Here is a 15,285-nt window from a genome sequence, read left to right as displayed (position 1 = left end):
GCATACAAGAGACTCATCTTAGACACAGGGACACAAAGAAACTGAAAGTGAAAGGATGGAAAAAAATATTTCATGCAAGCTACAGCCAAAAGAAAGCAGGTGTAGCAATATTAATCTCAGATAAAATAGACTTCAAATGCAGGGATGTTTTGAGAGACAAAGAAGGCCACTACATACTAATAAAAGGGGCAATTCAGCAAGAAGAAATAACAATCGTAAATGTCTATGCACCCAATCAAGGTGCCACAAAATACATGAGAGAAACATTGGCAAAACTAAAGGAAGCAATTGATGTTTCCACAATAATTGTGGGAGACTTCAACACATCACTCTCTCCTATAGATAGATCAACCAGACAGAAGACCAATAAGGAAATTGAAAACCTAAACAATCTGATAAATGAATTAGATTTAACAGACATCTACAGGACATTACATCCCAAATCACCAGGATACACATACTTTTCTAGTGCTCACGGAACTTTCTCCAGAATAGATCATATGCTGGGACATAAAACAAGCCTCAATAAATTTAAAAAGATTGAAATTATTCAAAGCACATTCTCTGACCACAATGGAATACAATTAGAAGTCAATAACCATCAGAGACTTAGAAAATTCACAAATACCTGGAGGTTAAACAACACACTCCTAAACAATCAGTGGGTTAAAGAAGAAATAGCAAGAGAAATTGCTAAATATATAGAGACGAATGAAAATGAGAACACAACATACCAAAACCTATGGGATGCAGCAAAAGCAGTGCTAAGGGGGAAATTTATAGCACTAAACGCATATATTAAAAAGGAAGAAAGAGCCAAAATCAAAGAACTAATGGATCAACTGAAGAAGCTAGAAAATGAACAGCAAACCAATCCTAAACCAAGTAGAAGAAAAGAAATAACAAGGATTAAAGCAGAAATAAATGACATAGAGAACAAAAAAACAATAGAAAGGATAAATATCACCAAAAGTTGGTTCTTTGAGAAGATCAACAAGATTGACAAGCCCCTAGCTAGACTGACAAAATCAAAAAGAGAGAAGACCCATATAAACAAAATAATGAATGAAAAAGGTGACATAACTGCAGATCCTGAAGAAATTAAAAAAATTATAAGAGGATACTATGAACAACTGTATGGCAACAAACTGGATAATGTAGAGGAAATGGACAATTTCCTGGAAACATATGAACAACCTAGACTGACCAGAGAAGAAATAGAAGACCTCAACCAACCCATCACAAGCAAAGAGATCCAATCAGTCATCAAAAATCTTCCCACAAATAAATGCTCAGGGCCAGATGGCTTCACAGGGGAATTCTACCAAACTTTCCAGAAAGAACTGACACCAATCTTACTCAAACTCTTTCAAAACATTGAAAAAAATGGAACACTACCTAACTCATTTTATGAAGCTAACATCAATCTAATACCAAAACCAGGCAAAGATGCTACAAAAAAGGAAAACTACCGGCCAATCTCCCTAATGAATATAGATGCAAAAATCCTCAACAAAATACTTGCAAATCGAATCCAAAGACACATTAAAAAAATCATACACCATGACCAAGTGGGGTTCATTCCAGGCATGCAAGGATGGTTCAACATAAGAAAAACAATCAATGTATTACAACACATTAAAAACTCGAAAGGGAAAAATCAATTGATCATCTCAATAGATGCTGAAAAAGCATTTGACAAAATCCAACATCCCTTTTTGATAAAAACACTTCAAAAGGTAGGAATTGAAGGAAACTTCCTCAACATGATAAAGAGCATATATGAAAAACCCACAGCCAGCATAGTACTCAATGGTGAGAGACTGAAAGCCTTCCCTCTAAGATCAGGAACAAGACAAGGATGCCCGCTGTCACCACTGTTATTCAACATTGTGCTGGAAGTGCTAGCCAGGGCAATCCGGCAAGACAAAGAAATAAAAGGCATCCAAATTGGAAAAGAAGAAGTAAAACTGTCATTGTTTGCAGATGATATGATCTTATATCTAGAAAACCCTGAGAAATCAACGATACACCTACTAGAGCTAATAAGCAAATTTAGCAAAGTAGCGGGATACAAGATTAATGCACATAAGTCAGTAATGTTTCTATATGCTAGAAATGAACAAACTGAAGAGACACTCAAGAAAAAGATACCATTTTCAATAGCAACTAAAAAAATCAAGTACCTAGGAATAAACTTAACCAAAGATGTAAAAGACCTATACAAAGAAAACTACATAACTCTACTAAAAGAAATAGAAGGGGACCTTAAAAGATGGAAAAATATTCCATGTTCATGGATAGGAAGGCTAAATGTCATTAAGATGTCAATTCTACCCAAACTCATCTACAGATTCAATGCAATCCCAATCAAAATTCCAACAACCTACTTTGCAGACTTGGAAAAGCTAGTTATCAAATTTATTTGGAAAGGGAAGATGCCTCGAATTGCTAAAGACACTCTAAAAAAGAAAAACGAAGTGGGAGGACTTACACTCCCTGACTTTGAAGCTTATTATAAAGCCACAGTTGCCAAAACAGCATGGTACTGGCACAAAGATAGACATATAGATCAATGGAATCGAATTGAGAATTCGGAGATAGACCCTCAGATCTATGGCCGACTGATCTTTGATAAGGCCCCCAAAGTCACCGAACTGAGCCATAATGGTCTTTTCAACAAATGGGGCTGGGAGAGTTGGATATCCATATCCAAAAGAATGAAAGAGGACCCCTACCTCACCCCCTACACAAAAATTAACTCAAAATGGACCAAAGATCTCAATATAAAAGAAAGTACCATAAAACTCCTAGAAGATAATGTAGGAAAACATCTTCAAGACCTTGTATTAGGAGGCCACTTCCTAGACTTTACACCCAAAGCACAAGCAACAAAAGAGAAAATAGATAAATGGGAACTCCTCAAGCTTAGAAGTTTCTGCACCTCAAAGGAATTTCTCAAAAAGGTAAAGAGGCAGCCAACTCAATGGGAAAAAAATTTTGGAAACCATGTATCTGACAAAAGACTGATATCTTGCATATACAAAGAAATCCTACAACTCAATGACAATAGTACAGACAGCCCAATTATAAAATGGGCAAAAGATATGAAAGACAGTTCTCTGAAGAGGAAATACAAATGGCCAAGAAACACATGAAAAAATGTTCAGCTTCACTAGCTATTAGAGAGATGCAAATTAAGACCACAATGAGATACCATCTAACACCGGTTAGAATGGCTGCCATTAAACAAACAGGAAACTACAAATGCTGGAAGGGATGTGGAGAAATTGGAACTCTTATTCATTGTTGGTGGGACTGTATAATGGTTCAGCCACTCTGGAAGTCAGTCTGGCAGTTCCTTAGAAAACTAGATATAGACCTACCATTCGATCCAGCGATTGCACTTCTCGGTATATACCCGGAAGATCGGAAAGCAGTGACACAAACAGATATCTGCACGCCAATGTTCATAGCAACATTATTCACAATTGCCAAGAGATGGAAACAACCCAAATGTCCTTCAACAGATGAGTGGATAAATAAAATGTGGTATATACACACGATGGAATACTACGCGGCAGTAAGAAGGAACGATCTGGTGAAACATATGACAACATGGATGAACCTTGAAGACATAATGCTGAGCGAAATAAGCCAGGCACAAAAAGAGAAATATTATATGCTACCACTAATGTGAACTTTGAAAAATGTAAAACAAATGGTTTATAATGTAGAATGTAGGGGAACTAGCAGTAGAGAGCAATTAAGGAAGGGGGAACAATAATCCAAGAAGAACAGATAAGCTATTTAACGTTCTGGGGATGCCCAGAAATGACTATGGTCTGTTAATTTCTGATGGATGTAGTAGGAACAAGTTCACTGAAATGTTGCTATATTATGTAACTTTCTTGGGGTAAAGTAGGAACATGTTGGAAGTTAAGCAGTTATCTTAGGTTAGTTGTCTTTTTCTTACTCCCTTGCTATGGTCTCTTTGAAATGTTCTTTTATTGTATGTTTGTTTCTTTTTAACTTTTTTTTTCATACAGTTGATTTGAAAAAAGAAGGGAAAGTTAAAAAAAAAAAAAAGAAAGAAAAAAGACAAACAAGGAAAAAAAAAAAAAAAAAAGATGTAGTGCCCCCTTGAGGAGCCTGTGGAGAATGCAGGGGTATTCGCCTACCCCACCTCCATGGTTGCTAACATGACCACAGACATAGGGGACTGGTGGTTTGATGGGTTGAGCCCTCTACCATAAGTTTTACCCTTGGGAAGACGGTTGCTGCAAAGGAGAGGCTAGGCCTCCCTGTATTTGTGCCTAAGAGTCTCCTCCTGAATGCCTCTTTGTTGCTCAGATGTGGCCCTCTCTCTCTGGCTAAGCCAACTTGAAAGGTGAAATCACTGCCCTCCCCCCTACGTGGGATCAGACACCCAGGGAAGTGAATCTCCCTGGCAACGTGGAATATGACTCCCAGGGAGGAATGTAGACCCGGCATCGTGGGATGGAGAACATCTTCTTGACCAAAAGGGGGATGTGAAAGGAAATGAAATATGCTTCAGTGGCAGAGAGATTCCAAAACGAGCCGAGAGATCACTCTGGTGGGCACTCTTACGCACACTTTAGACAACCTTTTTTAGGTTCTAAAGAATTGGGGTAGCTGGTGGTGGATACCTGAAACTATTAAACTACAACCCAGAACCCATGAATCTCGAAGACAGTTGTATAAAAATGTAGCTTAAGAGGGGTGACAGTGGGATTGGGAATGCCATAAGGACCAAACTCCACTTTGTCTAGTTTATGGATGGATGTGTAGAAAAGTAGGGGAAGCAAACAAACAGACAAAGGTACCTAGTGTTCTTTTTTACTTCAATTGCTCTTTTTCACTCTAATTATTATTCTTGTTATTTTTCTGTGTGTGCTAATGAAGGTGTCAGGGATTGATTTAGGTGATGAATGTACAACTATGTAATGGTACTGTAAACAATCGAAAGTACAATTTGTTTTGTATGACTGCGTGGTATGTGAATATATCTCAATAAAATGATGATTAAAAAAAAAATTATATTGTTGAAAAAAGAACAATTACACACCTCTCACTCATGAAAATAGATGCAAAACTGCTGAACAAAATATTAAATTAATGATATATAAATTGTATGAGTGATACTATATAAAATACAAAAATTCTATCAGTGATTTATAAAAAGGATAACACATTACAATTATCCTGAAAGAATAAAAGGTTATTTTTTAAAAGTCAATCACTACAGTAATTTGGGCAGAGAATAAAAATATATTTACAGGGCCCCCCTGAGGAGCTGGGGGAAAGTGCGGAAGTGTCAGACTTCCTCACCTGGTCTGATGCTGATGCTGTCACAAACATTAGGACTGGTGGTTTGATTTGCTGAGCCCTCTATCATGGGACTTGCCCGGATGAAGCTCGTTACTGCAAAGGAGAGGCCAAACTTGCATATAATTGTGCCCAAGAGTCTCCCCTAGTACCTCTTTGTTGCTTAGACGGACCTCTCTTTTCTCTCTCTAACTGAGCCATCTCGGCAGGTGAACTCACTGCCCTCGCCCCTACGTGGGACCCAGCTCCCAGGGGTGTAAATCTCCCTGGCAACGCAGGACTGACTCCCGGGGATGAAGCTGGATCCGGCATCATGGGATTGAGAACATCTTCTTGACCAAAAGGGGGATGCAAAATGAAATGAAGTAAAGTTTCAGTGGCTGACAGATTTCAAATGCAGTCGAGAGGTCACTCTGGTGGACATTCTTATGCACTATATAGATAACACCTCTTCAGTTTTAATGTATTAGAATAGCTAGAAGTAAATACCTGAAATTATCAAACTCCAAACCAGCAGTCTGGACTCCTGAAGATGACTGTATAACAATGTAGATTACAAGGGGTGACAGTGTGATTGTGAAAACCTTGTGGATAACACTCCCTTTATCTAGTGTATGGATGGATAAGTAGAAAAATGGGGGCAAAAACTAAATGAAAAATAGGGTGGGATGGAGGGGATGGTTTGGGTTTTCTTTTTTATTTTTATTCTGATTCTTTCTGATGTAAGGAAAATGTTAAGAAATAAATTGTGGTGATGAATGCGTAACTATATGATGGTACTGTGAACAGTTGATTGTACACCATGGATGATTGCATGCTATGTGAATACATTTCAATAAAACTGAATTTAATTTTAAAAAAAGTCAATCACTATAATTTCTGACATTAATGAAATAAAGAAAAAAACATAATCATCTCAATATATACAAAAAAAGCATTTTTTAAAAGTCAACATCTATTCATGATAAAAACTTTGTGCAATAGGTATGAGACATTTTGGTTTTCTTTTTTATTTTTATTTCTTTTTCTGGAATAATGAAAATGTTCTAAAATGGACTGTGGTGATGAATGCACAGCTATGTGATGATACTGTGATCCACTGTATACTCTGGATGGACTGTATAGTGTGTGAATATATTCAATAAAATTACATTTCAAAAAATGTGCAGAGTAGGATTAAAAGGGAACTGATAAAGGCATTTACAACAACAGAAACTTGTACATAATTATGAAATGTTGAAAGCTTTCCCTCGCCTTCAGAAATGGGACAAGAATGCCTGTTATCACCACTTCTACTCAACATGTACCAAAGGTCACAGCCAGCACAATAAGACTTGAAAAGGAAATAAAAGTTATAGGTATTGGAAAAAAAGAAATAAAACAGACAATATAATCATGTGCATACAAAATCCAAAAGAATCTACAGATTATCTATAGGATTAACCACTATAAGAAAAATTAAATGTTTTACAGCCTAAGTCTAGCAAGGTTTTGTTTGTTTTCTTTTGTTTTGCCAGGCTAGACAGCTTTCTATTATAAGCTTAATTGGCACAAAGTTCACGGAAGATATGCTTCACTTTTACACAAACTTGCAAACAGAAAAACACATTGACTCACAAAAAAGTATGATATTTCCATATCAAATTTAAGTAAATGACTTCCAAAGAGAATACAGGTTATTTGTTTCAATAATTAAAGGTGGCTCTTCTGTGTGTATTGTATCCTGCATACATTCAATTGTACGGTATGTTTAAGGCCAATGGAATCTGTAGATAATTACCCATCTGGTTCTTGAAAACTGAAACATGCAAATATTGTCTTACTTTTAACTAAGCAAACAGACCATATAAAATGTCCTGATATAAAGCTGTAAAATTATCATTTACTCAACTGAAGTCTTATGGAAACCTTAGAAGGCACTGCTGTGTGATTATGACTCTGATCTTGAAAATTTCCTCATTAAAATACACAATTCAAAAGCACAGGACTCAATGACTTCTTTAGTATTTCAAAGAAGCCCCCATTTCAAGGGGAGAAATGTGTAAAATCTCAGTAACCACAGTTAAGTTTGTTATGGGGATGGTGGGAGGTCAGTGGCAAAAAAAACCTGATAGGTGCTCAGTAAAAAGTCCTTTGAAAGTTATCATGTAAAAGTATAATTTTCCATCATACTTTTATTTTCTAATTACAGTTCTGCCACACATTTACCACCAAAAAAACATTTATTTTTATTCTTTATTTAAATTATAATGAGCAATATTTCTTCCTAAATTGACATTAAGCTTCATGAAAATTTTAATCTACTTTATTTAAGCCATTTTAATAAATAAGAATTTTCCCCAAATGTAATAGCTTTGAACTTTATAAACAACTGCCATGAAGCATATTTTATAACCACCTTTAATTTGGTATGAAGACACTTTGGCAATGCAGTAGAATTAAAAGACCCAGCTATACAGTAAATGCCCACCATCTCAATGAAAAACACAGGCTGTGAAACACTTAATTAAGCAAGGTTGTTGGATATAATAGATCAAGTTCAATTGTATTTCTTTATACTAGCAATGAGTAGAAAATAAAATTAAATCCAATAGTCAACTCTCATTTTTCTTGAGCTATGAGCAGCATTTACACAGTTGATTAGTCCCTCTTCCTAAGAACTTTCTCCTCCGAGGCTTTCAGGACATTCATGATTTTTCCATCTCTTACCTTGGAAACAATGAAATGCAGCAGGGCTTAGCCCTAAGACCTCTCCTTTTCCCTGTCTTATAAACACCTTTGAAATTGCTTTGATCTCACCCAATCTCAGGGCCTTAAACACTATTACATATGACTCAGAAATTTATATCTCCAACCTGCACTTCTTCCCTAACCCAAGTCCTTATCAAGCGACCTCACTAAACATCTCCCACTAATAAACATCTCAAATCTAAAAGTGATCCTCTGATCCTCCACTGCAGACCTGCTCTACTATGGTCTTCTCAATCTCAGCTAATAGTATATTGGACTTCTCTTAAGACTTTCAGCCCTTCTTTCATTGTGTTCACTTGTATGGAAAAAGATCTAAACATTTAAGCAGTTTGAATGTACAATCTCTGTGTAGCATAGTAAAGAAATTCTGATATATAAAAACACACAGCTGAAACTATCTTCCAAAAATCAGTTTCACTTGGTATATCCACCTTATTTCAATTCCACTGTTTCCACTGTAAGTGATCCCCACGTTTAACTCTTTTATCACCTGATCTTATGTATCCTCCTTTTTCCAACAGGAAAGCCTTATGTATAGCTTCTTCACATACATACCCAACCTAAATAGTGTATTCTAAAGTGGTATGGGAAATAAGGATGGGTAAGTAGAATTTGATATATTATAGAAAAATAGGAAAGGACTAGCTCAAATGAAGGACTTAAAAATAAATATAAATTTATATTTCTAATACTATGAATATGAATTTTGATTATAAGACTACATAATTATAGTATATTATATACTATAATATACTATATATTATATAGCATACTACTATATAGTATTACAGTGCAATTAGTATACTAATTATAGTATTATAGTGGTAATTATATATATAGTATTATAATACTTTATAATTTTGATTATAATATAAATTACATATACACATTTCCCAAGCTTCTCTACCTTTGTGATTCAATTTCAACCTGCAAGAGAACATAATCAATTAAAACTTGTTCACTAATTATCATAATATTTCAGCACTGTAAGCAGGGGACTTATCAATTCCAGTTTTTTTTAACAGATAAGGACATATACTATTTTAAACATTAGAAAAAGAAATCCAGAGTGAACATGAACTCTATAAAGAGTAGTAGCATGATCACAAACTCTAACAGTGGTGTGGCAATGGTCAGTACTGCCATTAAAGTGGCCACAGCAATAATGACCAGCTCAAAAACAAACCATTCCTACTGAAATCCACATCATCAACACAACACTAAAGAAAATTTCCCATATCACTTTATGAATAAATCTGTTATATGTAGTATATTATAAGGACCAGTAATTTTAAATAACTTACCTTTATAGAAAAATATCCAGAAAATAATAAATTCCTATGGCGATCAAGAAAGACATTCTGTTTAATATTCAGTATCAACCAACTAAAGAAGAAAAAGCCTAATAATACTTTAGCTCTATAAAGCCTTCAAAAAAAGGGAAGGAAAAAAAATCTCTCTATAAGGAACATACACGGAAGTAACAGGACCCAAACATAACATAATCCCAGAAAATATAAGAATACATCTCTCTCAGAAACAGATGCTACTAACAAGAATGAACACAGTCAGTTTTTATTAGGGATTAAGTTACCTAAAAGAAGATTTTTCGGGTTCTTTTGACAAGGGTAAGGTATTTCCTAATCTCATCAAAGTGACAAAGGCATGTCACTAAAAAAGACACTATTTGTAGAAAATGTGTTAAGGTAACTGATAATCTTAAAATGTATTCAGTATAAGAATTATTATAATTGATAATTGGAAGCATCCTAAATATTGATGGACAAGTGTATGGTTAAATAAATTATCAAAAAATTCATCCTTTAAAATACTATACAGTTGTTAAAAGAATAAGGTATATGTATGTAGAAATCAGAAAGCTCTCAGAGACACACCGTTAATAGTAAAAGCCAATTGCTGATCCAAGAAGAACAGATAAGCTATTTAACGTTCTGGGGATGCCCAGGAATGACTATGGTCTGTTAATTTCTGATGGATATAGTAGGAGCAAGTTCACAGAAATGTTGCTATATTAGGTAACTTTCTTGGGGTAAAGTAGGAACATGTTGGAAGTTAAGCAGTTATCTTAGGTTAGTTGTCTTTTTCTTACTCCCTTGTTATGGTCTCTTTGAAATGTTCTTTTATTGTATGTTTGTTTTCTTTTTAACTTTTTTTTCATACAGTTGATTAAAAAAAGAAGGGAAAGAAAAACAAAAAAGCCAATTGCTGAACAATATATAGATTTTAGGCAAAAATGGAATGAAGGTGAATTTCTCTATAATCCTTCAAAACTTTCTTTAATCCTTTACTACTTACTGCCAGTACTTGTCTTTTTAGTTATTTTAGAGCCTCACATTGTTGATTTTATTGACTCATATTTTCATCTATATGTGTTTATCTCCCCAGTTAGCCACGTTCCTTGAGAACATCATGATGAAAGATACTCTTCTCTGGCCCTAACATACTCCCCACACATAACACAAATGCACAAATAACACTAGATGGCTGACAGGAAGTGGCATTTTAGAAGGAGTGGAACCAAAGCACCAATTAAATGGAAAAACCAGGACTACGATACAGTTTCTTTAGGTTCCCTGGGCAAATATGTTTTAACACCATCACAAGTTCTTTGAGAAACTCTATTAATATAAAATCTGTGTGATAAAGTTTGTTTTCTCGTGAGATTTTTTTAATCACTCAAATATGTAAATAAAAACTTGAAAACCTATGTCTAAAATATTCATACTCTATGACTTTAATAATACTTACCTCCAGTCTTGTACTGATGCTGTCAACTTACTAAATAAGACCACAGTTGATCTCTGCAAACTCGACAATCTTCCTGCTATGCAACATAATATCTTCTTACTATAATATATATTTATATATATTTAAAATAAAGACATAATATATCATATATAACATATATTTATATATATAGTAAATACAAATTTTTATCAAGTGATAATCCTTAAATGAAGTCAATTAAAGTTCAAAATATATGTAACAGTTACAATATAAAACATATATTCCAAAGAGAAAGCCACTAAAGAAAAGAAAAAAAAAAAAGACAAGAAAGACTTCATTTGTCACCATTGGAGGTGGCTATTACACTTTGAAAATGGTTAATTAAAGGGAAAGAAGCATTTATTCTGCCTTTTAAGTAGAACACTATTTTAAGGTAGCAAAATGGCCCTAGTAGTTGATGAAGAAAGCCTCTTTACAGAAGATGACTAGCAACTAAATGTAGAAGGAACAATAGAATTCAAAAATAATTACCACTTTGAAACTCTTAATTAAATAGCTGATTCATCACCAAGAATTATCAGTGGATACTAAAATCATTAGGTGAAAGGCAATGCAGAATTTACTTGGTACCAAAGTACCATCTCACAGATTACTTGCTGGACGCAAAGAGAAAAAATAACTTTGCGATGAAAAGATCTGGGTGCCACCACCTTAATCCAGTGATCATATAAAGCATTATGATAATGGCATAAAAAGACATTATAGACCTCTTAATGTGAAATGTGAAGTACACAGAATTACTAAATGAAATACACTAACAAAAATGTTTAACCTGAATCTAATCACACCTTAATATCTAACTCCCAGTTTACAGGAAATAAAGGAAACAGAGAAAGAAGTTATACTACATTAAACAAACAACAATAATTGTGGGACATCCCCAGTATAGCTAGCAAGTCAGTATCACGGAGGGGGAGGGTACTGAGAGGATGGGTGGGTAAAAGGGACAGCTCTCTATTAAAATAGACTCAAGAGATAACTAAATGTGAAGAGTAGCTCTCAATTGGAACCTGGTATTTTTAAAAAACAGCAATAAAGACATTTTTGGAGTAACTGGAGAAATCTGAATATGGTGTATTATATGATATTAGGGAATTATTGATAATTTTATTAGAATGGTTTTGTGATTATATAGGAGAATATCCTTCTTCTGGGAAATATATACTGAAGTTTTTAGAAGTGAAATGTCATTCCTTCTTATAATAATAATAATAAAGTATGGGCAAATTCAAGCTATAATCCTTAAATGAAATTTATCAAAAACTAAATACATATAACATAAATACATAATACTCAAAAAGGGGGGAAAAATCTCATTGCCACCAATAATTTAATTTTAAATGGTTCAGAAAAATATTTTTACATATAGATAAAGCAAATACAGCAAAATAATCATTGCTTCAAGCGACATGCTTTATTTCTAAAATGTTTGAAAAAATAAAATCATATTCAATTTACAAGGCTCCCTCTACAAAGTAAAAAACAAAACAAAAAAAAAAAAACCCTCTGTAATTCAAATATCAACCCTTAATTTTGAAATTTCTACTCAAATATGCCAAGTTTTCATAAAGCAGGGGCATACTCCATACTTCAAAGCTTATACATAGGCTATCTGTCTACATGTGTACTGAGAAGAATAAGAAAAATTCAATCAGGCTGTAAAAGAAGGAAAAGAAGAAAAGGAAAGGTCATTTTTAAAAGAATAGAAATTAAGAAAAAGTAGTTTAGTAGAGCAAGAGAATGTTCACTCAAGAAAGGTGGAGACATAAGTAGAGAGAACAGAAAAGAAAATCACAGACAGAAATCCTGAAAAGTGAACAAAACTTAATTACATCTACATAATCAATTATCAATTCTGGGTCCCCTGACAAAACAGCTTTACTGTATGTCTAGCTCCAGAAATTATGTGCAAAACACTCTACAAGTATTCGGTACCCTCTAACAGGTTGATTATACATATATCCATTCCCCCTACACACACACTGCTTTCCTAACAACCACCACACACGAGAAACCCTGCATCCCCATGTTCCTGTCTTTAAAAATTCTAATTCAAAAAAGTCTCCTGCTTTGGAAAAACTGTCTAGAAATTCAATTTTCCAAACGCACATAGAATTGATACTGATCAGGGGAATTCTTAACTCAGTCTAACCAAACTAATCTTTCCTACACAGTTTAGTCTCTTAAAAGAGTAGTTTCAACTTCCTACTTCCTGTTAACTCCATTAATCAATGCAATCTGGCTTCTATCCCCTGGTTTTTATCTGGATGCCTCTTCTCAGTCTCCTTTGTGGATTCCTTCTCTTCTGCTGACTCTTTCAATGTCACTGCTCAAAAGAACCCCCAGATTTGTCCCCAACATTCTGCTCCACTTTGCAGGTATCTCTGGGTCCATGCAAACCCAAGGCTTCGATACCTATAACTGTGACTCCAGCCAAGAATTCTCCCCCAAACTCCAATCCAGTTAACTGTTAGGCAGACATATCCACTTGAATATTCCATGGGTACTTCAAGCCTGGTAGGTCCAGCTTAAAGTCCTTCAATGACTCTCTATAGCTTCCAAGATCAAATTCAAACATCCTGGTACAGCACTCTAGGAGCTCTACCATCTGGCCCCTTGTCTAGCCCCAGCCTCCTCTTCTCTCACTTTCCCCAGAGACTCTCTACTCCAACTGTATCTAATTATTTGTTTTCCACACAAGGTAGGTAATTTCACATCTAGGTGCCTCACACATGCTCTGCCCACAAGGCCTTCTACCCCACCTCCACCCAACCATTCTCCTCATTTTCTTTCAGGCAAGTTTTCCACTGTCCCAAACTCTGATGTAGACATAGCTCCCACTGTACCCTCAGCATACCTCTATCTTAGCACCTTTAATACTTAATTGTATTTATTTGTTTACACTACTAGTCTGTAAACACCTTGAGGATATGTGTCTTATTCAACACCTAAGAGCTCAATAAATGTTTAGCCAGCACAAATTAAAAAGCCAATTTAGTTCTTTAAAACATCGGACTTACGTTTTTTAGTACCTGGAATTCTCAGGTCCATCTCTTTCCCACAAATAAAATATCTGGGAAAATAAATTCATAATCAGAAGGGTGGTTATTATCATAACAGATAGCCTTTGTGTCTGCTCAGCGCTTCTTCTTCCTCTCCGTCACCCCCATCCCACTAGGGGTCTGTTTTCTGCCAGCAGACCACTGACCATAAGAGTGAGCACACCCCATCGGCTAAGCAGAACTGAAGGTAGTACCTCATCCCGTCAGCTACAGGAATTGGTTGAGGGATTGGCATGGGAACAAAGTTTTCTAGATCCTCTGACATGAGGCTCTTAGGAGATGAGCCTATGCTGCCAGAAACTATGCCCCACGATGTGAAGAAGCATATCTGCAACCGGAAAAAGGAAACTGGATACATCAACTGTAAGCACAGAAACGGCCCAACTACAGGCAAACTCCCACCCTAGCTCCTTATGGCCAGCTCTCTCCACATAATTTTTGTTGTATGATTATGTGAACCAATAACTTCCCCCCAACCTAAGCTATTTCAAGTTGTATTTCTGTCACTTGCAACCCAAAAAATCCTAACTTGTAAACAGGGAAAGTGAATAGATGGAAATTAGATGTCAAAGTATTTTTCATTCAGCCTATAAAAGGGCCTAGTATACCTTTCCTGACTTATAAAACTTTCTTCTATCAGATATAATGACTCTTGCCCTTAAACTCTACTAGCTAAACCCCAAAATTACTATGTAATTCCCTGTTAATACACTCCATGTAAATTGCATCAGTTTTTTTTAAGATAGTCTATTAGCCTCTTTCCTTTGTGATACAATGATAAACAGGTGATTACAATGTGATAAGAAAATATAGAGTGCAAGAGAAAAAACAGTAACCCAGGCTTGACATAGGTGGCTTTCCCATAGAAAAGTATTGCCTGGGTTGAGACCTGAAAGACAAATATGAATTAACAAAACCAAAGTGGGGGCTGAAGGGGGTGGTAAAGAGGAAACTACGGAAGGCATTCCAGAAGTGGGAAACTTCTATACTCAGTCCTAGATTTAACAAACTTGGCATCTTAAGGGAGAATATGATTAGAATATGATTAGAATATTGAGGTCAAAGGGAAACAAGTAATGGCAAATGAGAATGAAGAAGTAAATAGAAGCCAGGTCATGAGTATCCTAAATGCTAAATTCAAGAGTTCAGACTTTATCCTGAAGACAATGAGAAGCCACAGAAAAAGGTTTTAAGCAGGGGAGTTACATGCTCAAATGTGTTAGACAGATGGATCACTCTGGCTACAGTGGGAAAAACAGATTGGAAGCAGGCAATAGTGGAAGCAGGCACGACCAGCTAGGAGGTTAACTGCAGC

The 15,285-nt window shown here is 35.4% G+C and overlaps 1 protein-coding gene across 1 annotated transcript in view; it reads right to left on the bottom strand.

Moving 5' to 3' along the window:
* Positions 1–15,285, bottom strand: part of LOC119530246 — a 49,871-nt gene that overhangs the window by 11,422 nt on the left and 23,164 nt on the right. Inside the window, exons 4-5 of the mRNA XM_037831421.1 lie at positions 13,929–13,981; positions 10,870–10,968 (exon numbers count right to left, since the gene is read on the bottom strand). Of these exons, the coding sequence (XP_037687349.1) occupies positions 10,946–10,968; positions 13,929–13,981 (76 nt within the window). The 3' untranslated portion in view covers positions 10,870–10,945. The remainder of the gene's footprint in view (positions 1–10,869; positions 10,969–13,928; positions 13,982–15,285) is intronic.

Source organism: Choloepus didactylus, chromosome 3 (genome assembly GCF_015220235.1).
Source record: "Choloepus didactylus isolate mChoDid1 chromosome 3, mChoDid1.pri, whole genome shotgun sequence".
Classification (NCBI taxonomy): Eukaryota; Metazoa; Chordata; class Mammalia; order Pilosa; family Megalonychidae; genus Choloepus; species Choloepus didactylus.
This window is presented reverse-complemented; position numbering and strand designations above follow the sequence as displayed.